Below are 20774 nucleotides of genomic sequence, written 5' to 3' on the forward strand. Positions count from 1 at the left end.
GAACACAGGCTGATAAGTAAATAATTAATTTATTAACTTATTGCTGATATTTTGCTGATATTCTAACCAGCATCTTCAGATCATGAAAAACAGTTTGTCACAATGCACAAGACAACCACAGTCTGGTGTAACAATGGGACTAGTTAGAACAATTGTAGCTACAACACAAAGACTAAAGTCCTAATTAGGCACCCTCTGTGTTTAAATAAAATGCAAGAAATAACAGGCATTAGTTATGTCTTAAGATGACTGTCTCCCAATCTTAGGTAAATTTATACAGCCATACTTGTTGAGAATGGAATTATGTTTCAAGGCTTCTGTTGATTCTAAGAACAATCTCTGTGACTTGTAAAAGCTTCTGTGCAGTAATTTAGTTTTCTTCCAGTTGATCCTGTGTGCAGAGATATCCAAAGCATGGTCTGTTAGACCTGACTTGCCATAGCAATAGTGCCAGATGTATTTTCTATGTTCACTGAGGTGGATGTCCACAGTTCCTCCTGTTTGATCCCTGGTAAGTTTGGTCACATGAACAGGGTACCTTGTAGATGCAATTTGTTCCAATGACAATGCTCTTGCTGCAGAACTCACTCACTTATGCCACACCTTCTTAGCCAATGGCTATAATCCCCATAAGATAGAAAAAGTACTAATTGCTCCCCAGAAATACCCCCCCTACACACTGTTTTGCTACGGAGAACTATAGCAAAACAGTAACAGTCCCATACATTAAAGGTAGGCACATTGGAAAAGATATTGAATGCTCAATAAACATCAACTACGCACCATATTTAGACCATATGTCAAATTGGCTACTCTCATCCATTCACCCGAGGAGAGCATCTCTCCCCCTTATCACATCCAGGAGTCTATGAGGTACCCTAAATGTTAAAAATACCAAGCAATTTTAAATCAATTAATTTGAATAAACCAAGCAATTGCATCACTTGCAGGCGCAAACTTGACTTGTTTGTCTGTTTGCTTACTTGGGAAATGGAGTAAATCCAGGTTTAAAATTACTTGGTATTTTTAACATTTATCATACCCAAGGTAAAATACTTTCTACATATATATGTGGTACCCTGTTCATGTCATCAAGCTTACTATGGTCAAACATCAGGAACTGTGGACATTTGCCTCAGTGAACATAGAAAATACACCCGGCACTATCGCTATGGCAAGTCGGGGCTAGCAGAGTTGATCCTGTGGGCAGGGATATCTTTGGATATCCCTGCACTGCACACAGGATCAACTGGAAGAAGGATAAAGTACTGCACAGAAGCTTTGAAACATACTTCCAATCACAACAAGTATATTCATGACTTATTTTTCACGGTATTAACAACACCATAAACACTTTTAACAACAAAGATGTTTTATTAACGCTAATATTTCGCTGATTTTCAACTCAGCATCATCAGAGCACAACACACATGTAAACGCGACAGTGAGTGAGTGAGTGAAACAACATAATTGCAAAAGACAAAAGATCTAAAGTCCTATTTTTGGCGCCCTCTAACAAAAAAAAAAAAAAAAAAAAAAAAAAAAAAAAAAAAAAAAAATTATTCTTGTGTATTAGGATAACCTAATACACAAGAATACAACATGACCATTTCTATTCCTTATATCAGAGGTACATCGGAAAAGATAGCCAAAGTATTGTTGAAACATGGCCTTCGCACCACCTTCATACCTCATGTCAAGCTGGCAACTCTGATCCGCTCGCCAAAGGATAAACTTCACCCTTTAGCACACCCAGGAGTGTATGAAGTTCCATGTGACTGTGATGACTTGTCCTATTATGGGCAAACAGGAAGATCAGTGAACATCCGCCTGGAAGAACATGAAAGATACATTCGCTACTATTACTATGGCAAGTCGGGACTGGCAGACCACGCTTTGGACACTCCTTCACACAGGATTAGATGGAGGAAAACGAATTTGCTATTTAGGAGTCGTTATAGATCTGAAAGATTATTTTTTGAGTCAGCAATGGCGCCAAAAATAGGACTTTAGATCTTTTGTCTTTTGCAATTATATTGTTTCACTCACTCACTGTCGCGTTTACATGTGTGTTGTGCTCTGATGATGCTGAGTTGAAAATCAGCGAAATATTAGCGTTAATAAAACATCTTTGTTGTTAAAAGTGTTTGTGGTGTTGTTAATACCATGAAAAATAAGTCATGAATAACCATCAACGCCTAAGCTTATCTGTTAGACAACAAGTATAGCTGTATAAATTTGCCTAAGATTTGGGAGATAGTCATCTTAAGACATAACTAATATCTGTTATCTCTCGCATTTTTTTTTTTAAACATAGAGGGTGCCTAATTAGGAATTTAGTCTTCGTGTTGTAGCTACAATTGTTCTAACTAGTTCCACTGTTACACCAGATTGTGATTATCTCATACACTGTGACAAACTGTTTTTTTTTTTTTTTTTTTGTGCTCTGAAGATGCTGGTTAGAATACCAGCAAAATATCAGCAATAAGTCAATAAATTAATTATTTACTTATCAGTCTGTATTCTAATATATACTGTCAAGATTAATCAAATTACATAAATCTTACCAGGAACACTCAGTAGGGAAATACCTTTATAATTCTCACATTCAGTTTTATTTCCCTTTTTGTATATGGGTACTATGAGAGCTCTACTCCGATCATCTGGAATTCGTCCCTCTGTCCAGGCCTTCTGAACTATGCAGCAGCCACTGTAAGACTTTTTATACCTTCATACTTGAGCATTTCTGGTCAAATATCATCTACTCCAGCAGCCTTTCCACATTTCAGGCTTTTGATAGCTTTTCTACTTCAAGTATGGATATGTATTCCTGATTCATTTCTGTTGGATGTTTTTTTTTTACCACTGTGCTGTCATCACTGCTTGTTTCATTCAGCAGTTTTTCAAAATAATTACTATGTACATCAAGGATATTTTTCTCTCCAGTTTTCATGTCACTTTTATCATCTCTAATTCCTTTTACAGCACTCTTTCTTCCATTTCTGAGCTTCTTCAACAACTTTCAGAATATCTTGCCACCTTCTTGGTATTTATTTTCTATGTCCTTACCAAAGTTTTCCCATTACTTTTGTTTAGTTACTTTTACACAGTGTTTAGCTTTCTTACATTTGTCTCTGTATTATCTAGGAGCACAAGATGACTTATTCACCAGGAACTTTTTGATATGCTTTCTTCTTTTCCTTCACTGACTCTTTAACTTCCAGCGTCCACCATGGAGTTCTGATTTTTCTATCCTTGCAGAAAATCTCACCACATGACTCTCTGGCTGAATTAATCAATGTTTTCTTCGGGATTTGCTACCGAATCTCCAACATTTGGTTCCTGTTTTCAGACTCTTTCATTTTTTCTTGAATAATGTTTGTGTATTTTGGTCTAAGTTCACATCTGAGAGCTGCTCAACTTTTATTTGCTTTAAAACTTTCTTACATGTTATTCTTTTCAATATGAAATTCAATTTTATCTTGCTCAATACTAAATGGTGATCACTTTCAATTTCAAATCCTCTGTACATGCTAGTGTCTTGCACCAGTGAGAAAACATCACTCTCAACAATAACATAGTTAATAAGACTTTTCTTATTGACTGTCCTGAGCAAAATCTAACAGATATTTGCAATTGTTATTAGCTTTGCTCTTTTCTCCAAATTTTCCCAAAATATTTTTGTTTGTCTGACAATCATTTCCTACTCTGCCATTTAGATCCCCAACAAGTACCAACTTTTCCTTTATCAATGTGTCAGTTGCTTTCTCTAAAGCCTCAAAAAATTTCTCCACTTCTACCTTAGAACCTTCTGTGGGACCATAGGCACAAATAAGTTTCATTGTCCAGTTTCCCATTCTGATATTTGCCCACATCACTCTACTTGAAACTACCTGCCATTCAAGAAGATTAGCCTCGTATTTAGTGTTGAATACTATGGCTACTCCTTCTTTTCCTTGATTGTCATTGCCTGAATATAACATTTTGTATTTATTGCTCAGAAATATCTCACCAATTTTTGTCTTTTTTGTTTCAGTACTCAAATTATGTCAATCTGGTTTTATATCCAATTCCTCAGCTAGCTTCATTTCTCTTTGTTAAATGTTTCATAGTTGAAGAGCAGGTACTAATAATGGTTGCTAATTTTTATCACTTATTATGACTCTCCTCCCAACTAAGTTGGGAACAGAGATATTATTATTATCACAAACCTCCATGGAAGTATGGAAAGTTGAAAGATGGCTTCTTTAATGTTGCCAAGTACAATGTTTTGTATTTTGGATTGTAGAAATGAAATGCATTGTACTGTTTGTTGGAACTATTCTGCAGGTGAATGAGATTTGGAATATGGAGACAGCAGCCAACAGGGACAACAAAGTCAAAGGTTGCATTGCAAGAGTCATAAAGGTCACTCAGTACATTTCCAGTATGATGAGGAAACCAACGAAAAACAAAAACATGGAAATTGTTTTATGACTATATTATGTAATGAAATAAATTTTACCAGACCATGCCTAGTTTCTGTTGATGAGAAAGCTAAAGAGTTATCCAGAGACAAATAACTGAGATACTGTCAGAACTCTGGGAATGTTGTTGTGAGGGATCGGTTAACAAAATGTTAATTGCAGTGCTTTGTGGATAGGCAGAGGAGAGGTGGTATGATGACAAGCATAGACGTAGCAAAACATTATCAATTGGTGAAGGGATTTTCTTGGCATATGAGGGTGATTATTAAAATGCAGAGAGAGCTAGAGAGACAGTGAAATGAAGAGCCATCTTTTGAAGTTGTGACATAAGAATGTGACAAGAGAGGGAGAGAGACTTTGAAAATGGAAAGTGGTTGATGGATGGATTATATTGCCAGAAGGTGTGAAGAGGATGGGTTTTTAAAGCACAGTGTGACAGATTATTATTATTTTTATTATTTACATAACACCTCTAGGGAGTCCAAAGACTCATCGAGGGAGGGTACCTACTCTACAATGCTCCATCTTCACCACTCCACCAACTGCAACTATCTTCATCATCTACACCAACGCATCTATCACTGACCACCACCACTAGTATTTTCACAGAAAAACATCCATGCCCACAGTGGGATTTGAACTCGCAGCCTTTTGGCTGGAGAGCGGATACGCTAACCACTCTTCCAACCAGGCCGGCAATAAGAAGAAAAAGAGATATGCTCTTTTTGAGTGGAACCTCCTGTGATGAGTCTGGTGACCCTATATTAGTCTGTAATAATAATACAGTGATCTCAATTATCTTAAAATAAAATAGAAGAATACAGTTATCAGGGAAAAAATGACATGACGTACAAGTTATGTTTTCTAGATGAATCAAAATATTAATGTTTCACATTAAATAATTGCACATATTTATTGAGTACGTTTTATTTTATTTAATTCTAGAATCACTAGGTGTCATTGTAATGAGAGCATATTGTGGAACTTTTTTAACATCATTAGAAATGGCAGGTGTGTCAGTAACAGTACTTCATTTAGAATCTGATGTCATGGAGTATTTAGGTATGTTTATTTTAGTTTTGTTTTGAAGTTTATAATGCATATTTGTAATTATAGTAAAATCCCATTTACTATAACATAATTTTATAAATTAATTTAAATTTAATTTATTTTTCATGATGATCAATGTTTTTTTTTTAATATCGGTCCCACATTCAACACATCTCTTCATATGTTTATTGAACAGGCAAAGGACACAGTCCTTGGAGAATATGGTGTGGGAAAGGCTGTTCCAAAGAACAGAGGTAGATGAAATGAACCAGAAGGATGAGAAATAAGTGTACTGTACTGAACTGTATATGGATGTTAGCCAGCAGTTACACATTTTTACATTTAGAAGAAAGTGGAAAAATGATGGTGGACAGTTCTGTGGATCAGCACCAATGAAAATAGCCATAGAAATTCTCAGGTGTCCACTTCACTTATACGTGAATAACAGGTAATTTATTGTTAGATATTTATTGACAGGATAAAACTATATATTTGGACTATATATATATATGTTGAAAGTTTTTTTACCTTGGTTTTAATCCTTTACACAAGGAAGCAAAAAAAAGTTTTTCATATGAAATATATTCACATCTGAGTTACTTGTATATAGAGGCTAATGACTTCGCATCACTTGCCTAGTATGTATCCCATAATGCAAAGCACGCAACTTTCATCCTTTTGCATAATGGGAAAGGCCATTTCTTGTTCCCATTGATGAGACTCAATAAAGGTCAAAACTGGCCTGGGTAATGGCCTTTCCCATTATGAGAGAGAGATACTAAGGTTGAAGTAATGCAGAAATAAATAAAGTTCGTAACAGGTCTGGGTAGAGCTCCTTCACATTATGCATAGCATTTTTACATGCCCCAAAGGGTGGGTGGGTGGGTGGGTGTGCTTTGCATTCTGGGATACATACTAAGGCAAGTGATGTGAAGTCATTAGCCTCTATATATACAAGCAGCTCAGATGTGAATATATTTCATGTTCAAAATTTTGTTTCGCTTCCTTGAATGAAGGATCAAAACCAAGTATATAATTTCTTGGCATCTTTAATGCATATATATATATATATACTTTTATATACTGACTGAGATCCGAAAATTAGAACAAACAATTAAATTAATTAAATGTGTAACGTGTTTCATCAGAGTGGCCGACTTCTTCAGGCGTGAGAGAACATAGAAAGCCAATAAAAAACACTATAAAGAAACATTGCGTCACTATAAAACTATAAATTTGACTATAAAACCACAGTTAACTTTGAACTGGAGCTACAGTCCGTGTTAAAGTTCTATTGTTAGACACCTGTGTGCGTGTGGCTTCACTAGTGTGCCAATATCTGAGAGCAGAGCTGAATGAGTCTGGTAAATTGCAGCTGAGGTTAGTGTTTATATGGAGAGGGTCCATGACAATTTCTTTACACTTGACTATGTGGCGTTCTACCTTGTGGCATATGTGAAGGTTTGAAGTTGTTGTCCAGTTTATCTCATGTTGGCAGCCTTCATTATTTGTGTTTACTGAAAACAGGACATGGCTTGAGAGGGCACTAGCTCTGGTTCTTTTATAAGCAATGTCTCTTTGGTGTTCTTCAAGACATAGGAGGATGGATTTTTCCATTTGGCCATAGTATGGTTTTCCACAGTCACATGATTTTGTACACACCTAGGAATTGTAGATGGTTGTGAGCTTGTTTGTATTTGCTTAAACTTGATCTTAGTTTGGGAAGAGTAGAGAAGCATGTTTTTATGTTAAACTTTCCCAAAATTCTTCTTAGTTTCTTGGAGAGCGTGCTGATGTATGGTAAGGAGATATAACCTTCGGGGTCGTCCTGTGTTTCTACGTTGTTTTGTTGATGGCGGTATAGTTGGTTATTGATAGTTTTTGAAGAGTAGCCATTGTTTTTGAAGGTCCTTTTAAGATGTTGTAGTTCATTTTTTAGTTCTTCTTCATCTGACAGTACAGATCTGGCACGATGCGTTAGAGTTGAGATGATAATCATCTTCTGTGTTGGATAGTGAATGTGAGGATGCATGCAGGTATCTGTCTGTGTGCGTAGGTTTTCTAAAGATGGAGATTTTTATGGAGTCAGATGTCTTAGTACATTTTACGTCCAGAAAAGGTAGAGATCCATTTTCTTTGATGTCTTGGTGGAAGTTGTTTAAGTGATTTAAAAAAGTATAAAGATTGTCAATACCGTGTTCCTAGATAAGGAATATGTCATTAACATATCCAAACCAAATTTTTAGCTTAAATGTAGAAGAGAAGATTGTCTTTTGTTTGAAGTCCTCGAAAAAGATGTTGGCTAGTATTGGAGAGGGGGGGGGGCTGCCCATTGCTAATCCTTTATTCTGTTTGTAAATTTTTCCTTCAAATTCAAAGTAGCCAGAGTTAACACAATGAGATAGCAGAGAAAACATCTTCTTTGAAATCTTGTTGCTTAAAATATGGAGAACTTGCATCGGAATGTTTGTGAAGAGAGCTACTATGTCAAAGCTCACCATGTCAGAAAACTTGACTTTTATATTCTTAATTTTAGAGACAAAGTCTGTTGAGTTTTTTTATATAAGAAGGACATTTTCCTGCAAAACCTTTTAAGGATGATGCCATATATTTTGATAATTGGTAGGTGGGTGAGTCAATACTATCTACTATAGGTCTCGGTGGGCAGTTTTCTTTGTGTACCTTCAGGAGACCGTATAACCTTGGAATGAGTGGATGTAAAGAACGAATGGAAAGGTGTATGTTTCGTGGAAGTTCTGTGGCCTTTTGTAGAAAGTTATTAGTTTTGTTATATATCTCCCTCATTGAGTCCCTCTCAATTTCTGAGTATGTATCCGACTCTAACAACATTAAGATTTTTTCCCGGTAGTCTGTTTTATTTAGAACTACAGTTGCATTTCCCTTGTCAGCTTGTAGGATAACGATGTCTTTATTTTTCTTTAGATTTTTGATTGCAAGCCTTTCACCAGGGGAGATATTATCAGATGGAGGTTTTGCATTATTGATCGCAAATATAGCTTCCATGTGAAGTAAACTTGCGTCCGTGGTAGGAATTAGTGAAGTGGCTTTCTCCATCTTAGTTAGAAATAGTTCTTTGGGAATGCTTTTAGATGCAAGGACAAAATTGAGACTTTTTCTGAGAATTTGTTCTTCGTCATGATTTAGAACGTACGATGATTTGTTTATCGCTAATTTTTTAAGTCTTTCATGAAGATTATTAAGAGTTGGCTGTTCTTGTGTCGACTTGAGCAAATTGAACTTTCTGATGAGTTTATATTTATTTGAGTTTTGAGATCTTGATGCACTGCATGTACTTATTTCTTTCACATAATTCCACGACACATGGTCTAAGGAAGCCGGTAATTGGTTTTGTAAATATGATTTTTTTTGTAAAGAGAAAAGCTAAATTGCATTTGGTATTGCAAATCCTCTCTGTTAAAAGATCTAGTTTTGCTTTTGTATAGATTCGGTGTGCTCTTTCTGTAGTAATGACTTCCCTAAATTGTAAGAATTTTGGAATAATTGAAGAAAACATACGTTTCAAGAAGATAAGTCTGTTGATAGCGAGTCCAATACTCCTGAGTGTCTTCTGATAAGCCTTCGTAAGTGGAAAATTACCCTCATCAGAAGGGATATGATAATGATTGGTTGTTTTAACTTGGAATTAGGATATGTTCATACTTTTATGTACTGACTGAGATTCAAGAATTAGAACAAACAATTAAATTTATTAAATACGCAATGTTTCATCAGAGTGGCCAACTTCTTCAGGCGTGAGAGAACATAGAAAGCCAATAAAAAACACCATAAAGAAACATTGAGTCATTATAAAACTATAAATTCAACTATAAACCACAGTTAACTTTGAACTGTGGTTTATAGTCGATTTGAACAATCCGTGTTAAAGTTCTGTTGTTAGATACTTTTGCGCGTGTGGCTTCACGAGTGCGCCAATATCTGATAGCAGAGCTGAATGAGTCCAGTAAATTGTAGCTGAGGTTACTGTTTATATAGAGAGGGTCCATGACAATTTCTTTAGACTCGACTATGTGGTGTTCTACCTCATTGTGGCATATGTGAAGGTTTGAAGTTGTTGTCCAGTTTATCTCATGTTGGTGACCTTCATTATTTGTGTTTACTGAAAACAGGACATGGTTTGAGAGGGCACTAGCTCTGGTTCTTTTGTAAGCAATGTCTCTTCGGTGTTCTTCAAGACGTAGGAGGATGGATTTTTCCATTTGGCCATAGTATGGTTTTCTGCCGTCACGTGATTTTGTACACACCTGGGAATTGTAGATGGTTGTGAGCTTGTTTGTATTTGCTTAAACTTGATCTTAGTTTGGGAAGAGTAGAGAAGCATGTTTTTATGTTAAACTTTCCCAAAATTCTTCTTAGTTTCTTGGAGAGCGTGCTGATGTATGGTAAGGAGATATAACCCTCGAAACTAAGAATTTTGGGAAAGTTTAACATAAAAAACGTGCTCCTCTACTCTTCCCAAACTAAGATCAATTTATAAAACCATACTGTGTTACTGCCACTATTCCAATGTGCTTTGCTTATTCCTCTTCTTCTTTTCATCATAAATTTGTTCATAGCAAGCAAATGCATTATGTACTTTCGTTTCGACTAATAAGTAGCATTCAACATTGGGGTCTATGTCTTCAACCATTTTAAGAACATCGCTAATTGCAGAAAACATTTCTGCAATTCCCTTCACTGTGAATTGTTTAACTACCTCTCCTTGTTTCTCTTTTTCCTCTTCTGCAACAGTTGTTCCTCCAGTTTGACTTTTCTCTGTTGGTCAACTCTTCAGGGTAACTTTCTATGAGTTGAATTATGTCATCGTCATTCACTTCGAGATTCAGATTGTTTGCTAGGCCCACTATTACAAACCTCCAAAATCATGCACAAACCTTTTTAATGTCTGTTTCCATATACCACTCATACATTGAGAGGTCACTTCATCCCAAGCTACTGCAATATTTTCAATAGCACAATAAATATTGAATATTTTCCAGAATTGCATGAGAGTCTGGTAATTTCCTTCAGTAGCAGAAATGGCCTGTGAAAAGGTTGTCCGTAGATAATAAGCCTTAAACACTGCAAGAACTCACTGATCCATCGGATCGATCAATGAAGTATTGTTTGTAGGGAGAAACATGACCTTGAACTTAGTGAAGATCACCACTAGAAGACTTACAAGATGGATGACCTGGAGTGTTATTATCTAGAATTAATAAAATTTCAAATTCTACATTTTCTTTCACACAATAGCTTTTTATTTCACTCGCATAACAGTTAATTAAGGCATCGTCAAACAATTTTTGAGTCATCCATGACTTCTTATTACTCTGATAATGAACTGGGAGTATGCTTTCTAATGTTTTTGAAGATTCGTGGATTCTCACTATGTCATATCACAAATGGTTTCAGTTTATATCCAGCCACATTACCCGTAACAGAATCGTAATACGTTTAGATTTCAGAGGTATAGATTTCAGCTTTTTGTGGATGAATGTCCGCTTGCATTTTTTTCCAAAACAAGGACGTCTCATCCATATTAAATAATTGCTGTGGCAAATAATTTTCCTCCGTAATAATTTTATCCAATTTTTTGACAAACTACTTGGCAGCCTCCTCAGCACTTGCAGATTCCCATACATTTTCACATTATGCAGTGCAAAACTCTGCTTGAATCTTATGAACCAACCGGAAGAAGCGTTCAGTTCGTATCATAATCGGGTTCTGCTTTCTCCTTCAACATGTTAAAGAGACTTAGTGCCTTAGCAGTTAGTCACAGTGTTAACAGGTATACGCTTTTGGTTCAGGTCCTCTATATATAGCCGAAAATGTTATTTATTCCCATATGGGATCACGGACATATCTTCGAAAGGACGTAACTTGAACGGACATAAGTCGAGGGATAACTGTGTGTATATATATATATATATATATATATATATATACGAGAGTGTTCTGAAAAGTTCTCAGCCTCGACCATAGATGGCAACAATATCAGCAAGATTTTTTTTTCTAAGTTAGTACATTTGTCATAAGCATCCATGTGAAATTCAAGTCATTCTGTCAAGTAGTTTGTGTTATACAGCTGTCTGAAGCAAACGTTTTGTCTATATCCTTGAAATGGATAAAATTGAGTATTGTGCGGTTATAAAATTTTTTGTAAAAGAAGGTTTAATGGCAAAAGAAATTCTTCGAAGTTCATAAAAGTTTATGGGCACTCTTCTTCGTTTTCGACAATTAAAAAATGGGCTGCCTAGTTTAAACGTGGCCAAACCAGCCTTGAAGATGATTCACATGAAAGACGTCCAAAAAGTGTAACAACACCAGAAATCATTGATCAAGTGCACAATATGGTATTGGATGACCAGCAAGTCAAAGTTTGTGAAATTGCTGAGACTATAGGCATTTCAAAAGAACGTGTAGGATATATTTTGCATGAAGAATTGCAAATCAAAAAGCTTTGTGCAAGATGGGTGCCGTGCTTGCTCACAGCAGATCAAAAATGCACTCACATGAAAATCTCTCAACAGTGCTTGGACCGTTTTAATAAGAATAAAAAACTGATTTTGTGTATCGATTTATTACTATGGAGGAGACTTGGAGTCACCATTACACAACAGAATCCAAACAGCAGTCAAAACAGTAGACAGAAGCCGGTTGTTCAGCACCAAAGAAGACCAAGTCGGTTCCATCAGCAGGAAAGGTCATGGCATCGGTGTTTTGGGATGCTAAAAGTCATTTTGTTTATTAATTATCTTGAAAAGGGTTAAACAATAACTGAGGAATATTATTCCGATCTTTTAACCAGACTAGACGAAAAAATTCATGAGAAAAGACCCGGTTTGCAGAAGAAAAAAAATCATTTTTCATCAGGACAATGCACCTGCCCATAAAGGTGTTTTGGCAATGGGAAAATTATGGGATCTGCACTATGAATTGTTGGGACATCTACCTTCTTCCTCAGATTTGGCTCCCTCTGACTTCTATCTCTTCCCAAAACTAAAACTCTTCCTTGCTTGTCAATTTTTCTTCTAATAAAGAGGTGATTGCAGCTGTAGAGGGGTATTTTTGCAGATCTTACTGAGAACCACTACAGGGACAGGATAATGGCGCTGGAATAAATGTATTAGTCTTAAGGGAGATGAAGATTATGTTGAAAAATAAAAATAATTTTGAAATTATAAATTCCTTATTTCATTGTTAGGTCGAGAACTTTTCAGACTACCCTCGTATACACACACACACACACACACACACATACAGCATATATGCATGCTGCTTTATATATAAAGCAACAGTAGCATTGCTCTTGGTGCTATTTAGTGTATTAAATATTCTTCTGGTTCCCATCTGCCATACGGCCATGGGAGGGTAGCTATATGCTACCATTCTAGGGAAAGATGATTATGAGCAAGGTGGTTTCCCGTTGCCTTCCTTGCCGTAAGTATTTATGACTGTAACCTGTGTGTTCACAAGGCCGGTTTGCCTGCTTGCGGGATGAAAAACCCCAGATAAACTGGCGGAAAAAACCCTGCTGCCCACGCCCAAGACCGATTAACTTGGCTATGGCCGAGGAAGATCCTTAAGCTCCTCATGTCGTGGACGGGAATCGAACCTAGGACACTCCTTCCCCAGGCATATGGTTGCGAAGCGCAAAGCCACTAGGCTAACCGTGCGGTTTATTAAATATTAGTTTATGATATAAATAATGTTTTTATTTTGAAAGTACAAGTTCTCCACAAAATAAAAGTAATAATATAAAAAAGCATTGACACATTTGTAATCTTCAAAAAATTATAAATTTGAAGCAAAATAACTTAACCAAATGGATCACATTTTTCCTACTGTGTGTGCACTATTGAATATTACACATACAGTTCTATTAACTCCTGACTATTAAATTATTTAAGGAATTTACAACATATACTGGAATTATTTAAAAGAAACTTTAATAAATACCTTCTATATTTCAGCAATGTCACATTGCCATCTTCATGGGAACATACAATTATGACATATGCATGCAGGCACTACAAAAAGCAAATGAAGCAAAAGAGAGAAAACTACTGTTGTACCTAGAGTCCTAAAGGACCCCTAGCAAGCTATATTGGGTTGTCTTGGCTGTTGAGCTGAAGTTCTCAAGATGCAAGCTTCCCAAATTTGGTGCAGTCTCATGCACCCAAATTTGTTGAGGTTTGGAAAGTTTTTTAGATCTGAGGCTGATTCCATGAATAATCTTTCATATTTAAATTTGCTGCGATATATTATTGTAGCTTTCTTCCAACGTATTCTGTGGCAGGTATCCAGAGCATGGTCTGCAAGCCCAGAGTGGCTGTACTGATAAAACCGGATGTCTTTGTGTTTCGAAATCCTGACATTTGGGGGGGGGGGTCTAGAGTTAAAAGGTTTTAATTTGTTGGTAACTTCCACAGGCCAAGAAGTGACCTTCTTAAGGAGCCTTTGGAGTGTTCTAATTTGGGAGTTGGTGGGATTATACTCAATAGGGAGGTAGGTAGCCTGATCTAACAATAAAACATTAAGCTTACCTGTGTAATCGGTTTGGTTGAGAACCACAGCATGGTTCTCTGTAAACATACAGTAACATGTGTGCAGGGGGGGGGGGGTCCTGAAAGTTCTGATAAACACCTAGAACAAAAATGTTTTTTTCAATTTTTTTTTTCATAGAAAAAATTGTGTTTTCAAAAATTCTTTTTTCAGAAAATATATTTTCTTTTTAGTATATATAAAAAAAACATAAAATTAACTAATTTTTGTTCTAGGTTTATATCAGAACTGTCCAGATTCTCCCCCCCCCCCCCCCACACACACATATACAGTGCCCATTAAGTAATGAGACAGCAATTATTATATCAAAACAAAGAACTATATTTGGAATTGTCAATTACACAGATTCAAAATAATCTCCCTGCAACAGAAACCAATTGTTGCGGAACAGTTCTTTCTTGACACATTGCATGCGAACATACAGATGTTGCAATATTCCGAAGTAATACTGACCATTCACTGTGTTTCCCTCAGGAACAAATATGCGGTGGAGAATTCCGGCAGCATTGAAAAAACCACTGACCATTGTCTTGGCACATGATTTTTGCAACCTGACTTTCTTCTGCCAGAGAGATGTTCCACGCCATTCCATTCTCTGACGTTTCATTTCTGGATCAAGCTGAAAGCAATTTTCATCGCCGGTGACAATTCTTTGCAATACATCCTGATCTTGATCAGATGCATGGATGAAATTTTGACAACATACAACCCGGTGCTCTCTCTCTCTCTCTCTCTCTCTGTTCATATATCAGCATGTGCGCCACAAACCTTGAACAAATCTTCTTCTTGTGCAAATCTCTATCTAAGATTAATCTGGCCATTTCCTTACCAGCACCAAGCTGTACAGCAAGTAGCCTTGTGATTTCACCTGTCATGAGCAACAATTTCTCGCTTTCATCACATTTTCATTTGTCCATGCAGAAACTGGCCATCCATAGCATGGTTCATCCTCCAGTGACTCCCTCTACTCTTTAAACATTGAAAAAAGCAGAACACTTGTGCATGACGCACACAGTCATCACTGTAAACTTTTTTTTAGGTTTTAGTATACTTTTATAGCAGTTTTTCCTAATTTACAGTAAAATTTTATCCCAGTTCTTTTCTCCATGATGCAACTTTTAACATGCTCACTCACTTACTCTTACTCCAATGGCAGCCACACAAAAACTGCTGTGTCACCGTACTCGAAAGTTGCACATGTGTTACAACACACTCTAACTACAAAGGACTCTCCTGTAAAAAAATCAATTTCATTACTTAACAGGCACACCCTGTATATAAGAATATAAAAAATCATTATGATCAAAAATGTTGTTTCCTCGTATTTTATTGGACCAATTTATTGCCTTTATTACTGTACCAAATCTCTGTAATATGATGGAAATCAGCAATGTCTGTAATTAAGTTCATGATACCAAATTTGTATTTAATTTCCTGCATTTCTTTTTTCATTCTCAGTACCTACTTCCCTATTGGCCAACAGGAGATCCATGATGTTACCAGGGAGTGGCAGTGTTCCAAGATTTTTTCTAAAACAGGTTGAGAATTTTGGATTATATATATAATCCAAAATTCTCAACCTGTTCATAATTTCAAAATTTTTTTATTTTTCAACATAATCTCCCTTAAGACAAATACATTTATTCCAGCGATGCTCTAGTGCCTTTATCCTGTCCCTGCAGTGGTTCTCAGTAAGTTCTGCAAATACCCCTCTACAGTTGCAATCACCTCTTGATTCGAAGAAAAATGCTGACCAGCAAGGAAGAGTTTTAGTTTTAGAAAGAGATAGAAATCAGAGGGGGGGGGGGGGCAAAATCTGGGTGAATAGGGTGGATGTTTCATAAATTGAGAACTAGGTTTGGCCGTGGATTGAATGGAGTTGGTTGCTCAGCTCATATTTTAAACAATGCTGTGCAAACTGCAGCTGATACATTTCCTGTAGACATTGAGGCTGTTATAGCTAAAATATATCAACATTTTTATATATACTCTGTAAGAGTCCAGTCCCTTAAAGAATTTTGTGAATTTGTGGACAATGAGTATAAAACAGTTCTAGAACACTCAAAAACAAGGTGGCTGTCGTTGCATCCAGCTATCAAAAGGTTGAATGAAATGTATGAAGGACTTAAGGCCTATTTTTATTCAACAGGTAAATGTCTGACAATGTTGAAAAACTTTTTCCAGAGCCCAGTCAAAGCGGTTTTCTACTTTTCTGGAGTTGCAATGTGAAATGTTCCATACTACTATTAGGAGCATAGAAGGCGAAACGATATCTTTCGTTGAAGCACAGTCAATTATACAGTCGCTGGTTGGAAAAATTGAAATGAGAGATGAAAATTTGACAACTACCACCGAAAAGAAGCTACTTCTTGAGTTGCAAGAATAAGGATTGAACGGTCACAGTATATGCTGAAATTAGACAGTATGTCTTGGGTGAAACTGAGAACAGCATTATGTTGGGAAAATGTTCTTCAAAAGCCCAAACTATTAATCAGACCGCTGCCATATCAAACAGTTTTTCTCATAAACTTCATTTCTGTTGTTGAATCTGATTTGTTTGATGAAGCAATGATAATGAAAACAGTGCTGAAGTCCAAAGAAGATAGTGAAGTGAAGGACATGTTGAAATCCAAACATTAGATGAAATCTGGGTGGATCTCTTAAAAAATGCTGAAGGAGAACTATCAAATTTAAAGAAAGTAGTGGAGTTCATTATGTGTATCTCTGGAACAAATGCATGTGTTGAAAGATTATTTTCTCGCATGAACGCACTGTGCACTGATGAGAAAAACTGATTGTCTGTAAAAACTGTAAAATCAATGCTTATGGTAAAATCGTTCTTCAGTGAGGGTTGTGTAGCTTTTCATGACATGATTCTTAAAATCAAACAATTGTTAAGTAAAATTCATTCTTCAGAAAAAGTATTGCAAGAGTGAGCAAGACTGATTGATTAATAAGAATATTGTCAGGTGAGAAGAACATTAATGTATTAACAATCTATTTTGTCATCATCATCATACGTATCAAGGATTTAGGCCTAGTATGGCCTGTTCCAGCCTTAGAAGTCATCGTTGAATCATTTAAGAGGACGTCCTGGTTTTCTTTTTTCTAATGGCTTGGACTTTAAGGCTTGTTTTGGTAATCTTTCTGTTTTCATTCTTTGAACATGTTCCATCCATCTATGTTTATATTTTTTAATTTTTTCAATTACTGGTTCTTGGTTTAATTCTTTCATAATATCTTTGTTTCTTTTGTGATCAAATAGGGTATACTTTGCAGTTTTTCTCATAAACTTCATTTCTGCTGTTGTTAATCTTTGTTTGTCTTTTTGTTTTATTGTCCAGATTTCGCTTCCATACATTAAGACCGGTAGGGCTAATGTATTGTATACTTTTAGCCTGGTTTGTTTTTGAACTAGGTTTGGTTTAAATATACAGTTAATTACTCCTGTTATTTTTAATTTTTATGTTTATATCTTTTTCATTTTCATAAGTGATCATACATCCTAGGTAGTTAAATGAATTCACCTGTTCTAAGATCTTGTTATCTAATACTATTTTAGTTCTTGGTGGATCTTGTCCTTTAAAGGCCATAGTTTTTTATTTTTCTGTTGATGTTATCATACCATAATCTTTGGATATCTCATTTAGATTTAAAATAGCTTTCTGTAAGTTATCTTCAGAATTTGTAATTATTATTTGGTCGTCTGCAAAGAGGAGAGTGTTTAAGTTAACTGTAGGTGAAAGTTTAATTCCTTGATGTAAATTTTTACTCCATTTTATTATTATTTCATTTAAGTAGATATTAAAAAGAGTTGCTGAGAGGGGACATCCCTGTCGGACCCCTTGGTTTATCTCTCTTGTATATGATAGCTCATGATTTAATCTTATTTGTATTTGATTATTTTCATATATACTTGTGACAGCTTTTAGGATATTATTTGGTATTTGTCTTTCTTTTAATATGTTAAATAATATGTTTCTTTTAACTTTGTCAAATGCTTTTTCAAAGGCAATAAATGCAATATGTGTTTCTAAATTATATTCTCTTCTTTTCTCTATTATTAATTTTAGGCAGAAGGCTGGGTCTATACATGATCGTCCTTTTCTAAATCCATTTTGTACCTCTAGAATAAAGTTTTCGGAATATGTCATTAGTTTGTTATTTAAGATTCTGCTGTATGTTTTGTAACATGAATTTAGTATACTGATACCTCTATAGTTTTTAGGGTCATCTCTATTACCTTTCTTAAAGATAGGAATCACAATTGCTTTTTTCCATTCTATTGGGGGGATACCAGTTGAGTAAATTTTATTTAAAAATAATAAGAGTCTTCCTTTGAATCTTGTTCCTGCATATTTATATAGTTCTGAACCTAGCTTATCTTCTCCAGGTGATTTTCTGTTTCTTGTTTCTTTCAGGCTGATTTCTAATTCTTCTTCAGTTATTTCCTTTTCATTTTCGTTAATTGTTTGCCAGTTGTGTTTTTTAAAATATTTGTCTGTCCACAGTTCTGTGTAGTAATTTAGAAATTCTTCTAATTTCAATTCAGTGTTTAATTTTATGTTTTCTTTGGTATCTGCATTTAGGTGTTTCAAAATCTTATATACATTGGGTCTTATTTTATATAAATCATGTTCTAAATTAGAAACAAATTTATTCCATGATTCTCTGTCTTTTCCTGACTTCTCTTTTAGCTATGGCTCTTATTCTTTTATATTCTATTTCATCTTCTAATCTTTTACTGCTTAACCATTTGTGATAGGCTTCTTTTTTTTTTTTGATTATTTCTTTGATTGTATCATCCCAGATCTTCAGTTTTTTTCTTTTATTGAATTTTTTGGTCTTTCCTAAGCTTTCATTTGCTGCTGCATTTAGTATCGTTTTTATATTAAGCCATTCTATTTCTATTTCTTCATTTTGTTTTATTTTATCTAGATACTGGTTAATTCTTTGTTTATATAGCCATTGTACATTTGTGTCATTCAATAGTCTAGTTTTATAAACAAATGTTTCAATTTTTCTTTCTGTTCTTGTTACTTGTAGCCATTTAGATGGTAATCTTAATTTTATTTTAACAAGGAAGTGGTCACTGCTTATTTCATAACCTCTGTGAACTCTAACATCTAGTGAAAATTTTGATGTCTTTTCATTTAATATGAAGTAATCTTATGTTATAATGTTATAAATGATCTATTTTGTATCTATAATAGTATGTAAAAAAACCATTTGAAGACAACTTAAGTGGCTTAATGAAAATATGCAGCCTAACAATTTGATTTACTATTTGTTTGTTTATTTATACTTAGTAAAGTGTGTGCATAGTAAGCTTTACCACACACATACTTGGAAAGCTAGAATCATTTTGTAAGACTGGCATATGTGATGGATGCGCATACTAAACTTTCACCCTCAGTCATAAATGTCCTCTATTTTTTTCCAATGTATCTGGGATCCCTATAGATGCCACTGATTCCCTATGTTATAAATGATCAAAACAGTTAGTGAGTTCTCTCCCCCCCCACCATCCCCCCACTGATCATACCACATCTTACATAAAAAAACGACTCACTTTAAAATTTTTATTTAGAATCTAACATTAATATCATCTTTGATATCACTTCCCCGTTTACCATTATTCCCCTAAATGATACCTTAGCACACGTTTAAACATGCTATCCCTGCTGATATGCAGGTTCTCTTTTTCTTTTGCCATCCACTCTAGATATTTTTCTTGGAAGAACAAAATCTACAAACAGAGTGAATTGCTATGGCCCACCCCCCTTACTGTCACTTGCCAATTTTTACATGGAAATTTTTGAAAAATAAGATCACAACTCATTTCCTTCCCCTCTCAGTCCTTCTATCTGGCTAAGATATATAGATGATGTTATGTGTTCTCTATTTGACATTATAGCCGAGATTTAGACTCTTTCTTCTGCCGCCTCAATAGTCTACATCTAAGAATCTAGTTTATAATAGGAAAGGAAACTGACAATAGTCTGTCTCTCCTAGATATAAAATTTCTAATTATCCTCCTCCCCTCCACACACACACACACACACACACATCTCCTCAGCAATATGGCATCATTAAAACTCTCACCAATAGAGCCTACAATCTTCATCCCAGTGAAGCCTCTCTTTCAGCAGAACTCAACCCCACATATACATCTTCCTAACTAACAGAATTAACAAAAATAATCAATCCTTCTCCAATCTACAACCTTCTCTTCAGAAGGATTTTGAGAATGCTGTCGCTTTCCCGTATGTCTGGGATACATCCAGAAAAATAGCTAGATCCTTAAAGAAATACAACTTCTACACAGCTTGTAAACCCCACTTGAAACTAGCTACCCTTATCTGTTCCACTAAGGACCAGCTTCTGTGGGTAGAGTAGATCATCCACTGTCCACATAGAAGGACACAAAAAATACATCTGCAATCACGATTCTGGTCAGTCTGGTCTTGCAGACCATGCATTGGATAGTACTCATAGGATCATCTGGAAAACACCACCATGCTCCATCAATGCAAATTTAGAAAGAAAGACTGTTTTTAGAATCTTCAGCTGTCTTCAGAAATCATTCCAATTTAAATAAATATGGATTCAAGAAACCTCCCAAAATATGGGAAACATTAATCCTTTGAGATTCATTTTACAACTGAGGTC

General features: G+C 35.4%; 1 protein-coding gene across 2 annotated transcripts in view; it reads left to right on the plus strand.

The window, feature by feature from the left end:
- The window catches only part of LOC150101706 (triokinase/FMN cyclase-like), a 126310-nt gene that overhangs the window by 80488 nt on the left and 25048 nt on the right, over window positions 1-20774 (plus strand). For both annotated transcript variants that reach the window (XM_090400338.1, XM_090400339.1), the window contains exon 9: window positions 5412-5528. In XM_090400338.1, coding sequence (XP_090256464.1) covers window positions 5412-5528 — 117 coding nt within the window. The remainder of the gene's footprint in view (window positions 1-5411; window positions 5529-20774) is intronic.

The sequence above is a fragment of the Typopeltis vanoorti genome, chromosome 11 (genome assembly GCF_054136105.1).
Source record: "Typopeltis vanoorti isolate ZY-2024b chromosome 11, IOZ_Tvanoo_1.0, whole genome shotgun sequence".
Lineage (NCBI taxonomy): Eukaryota > Metazoa > Arthropoda > Arachnida > Uropygi > Thelyphonidae > Typopeltis > Typopeltis vanoorti.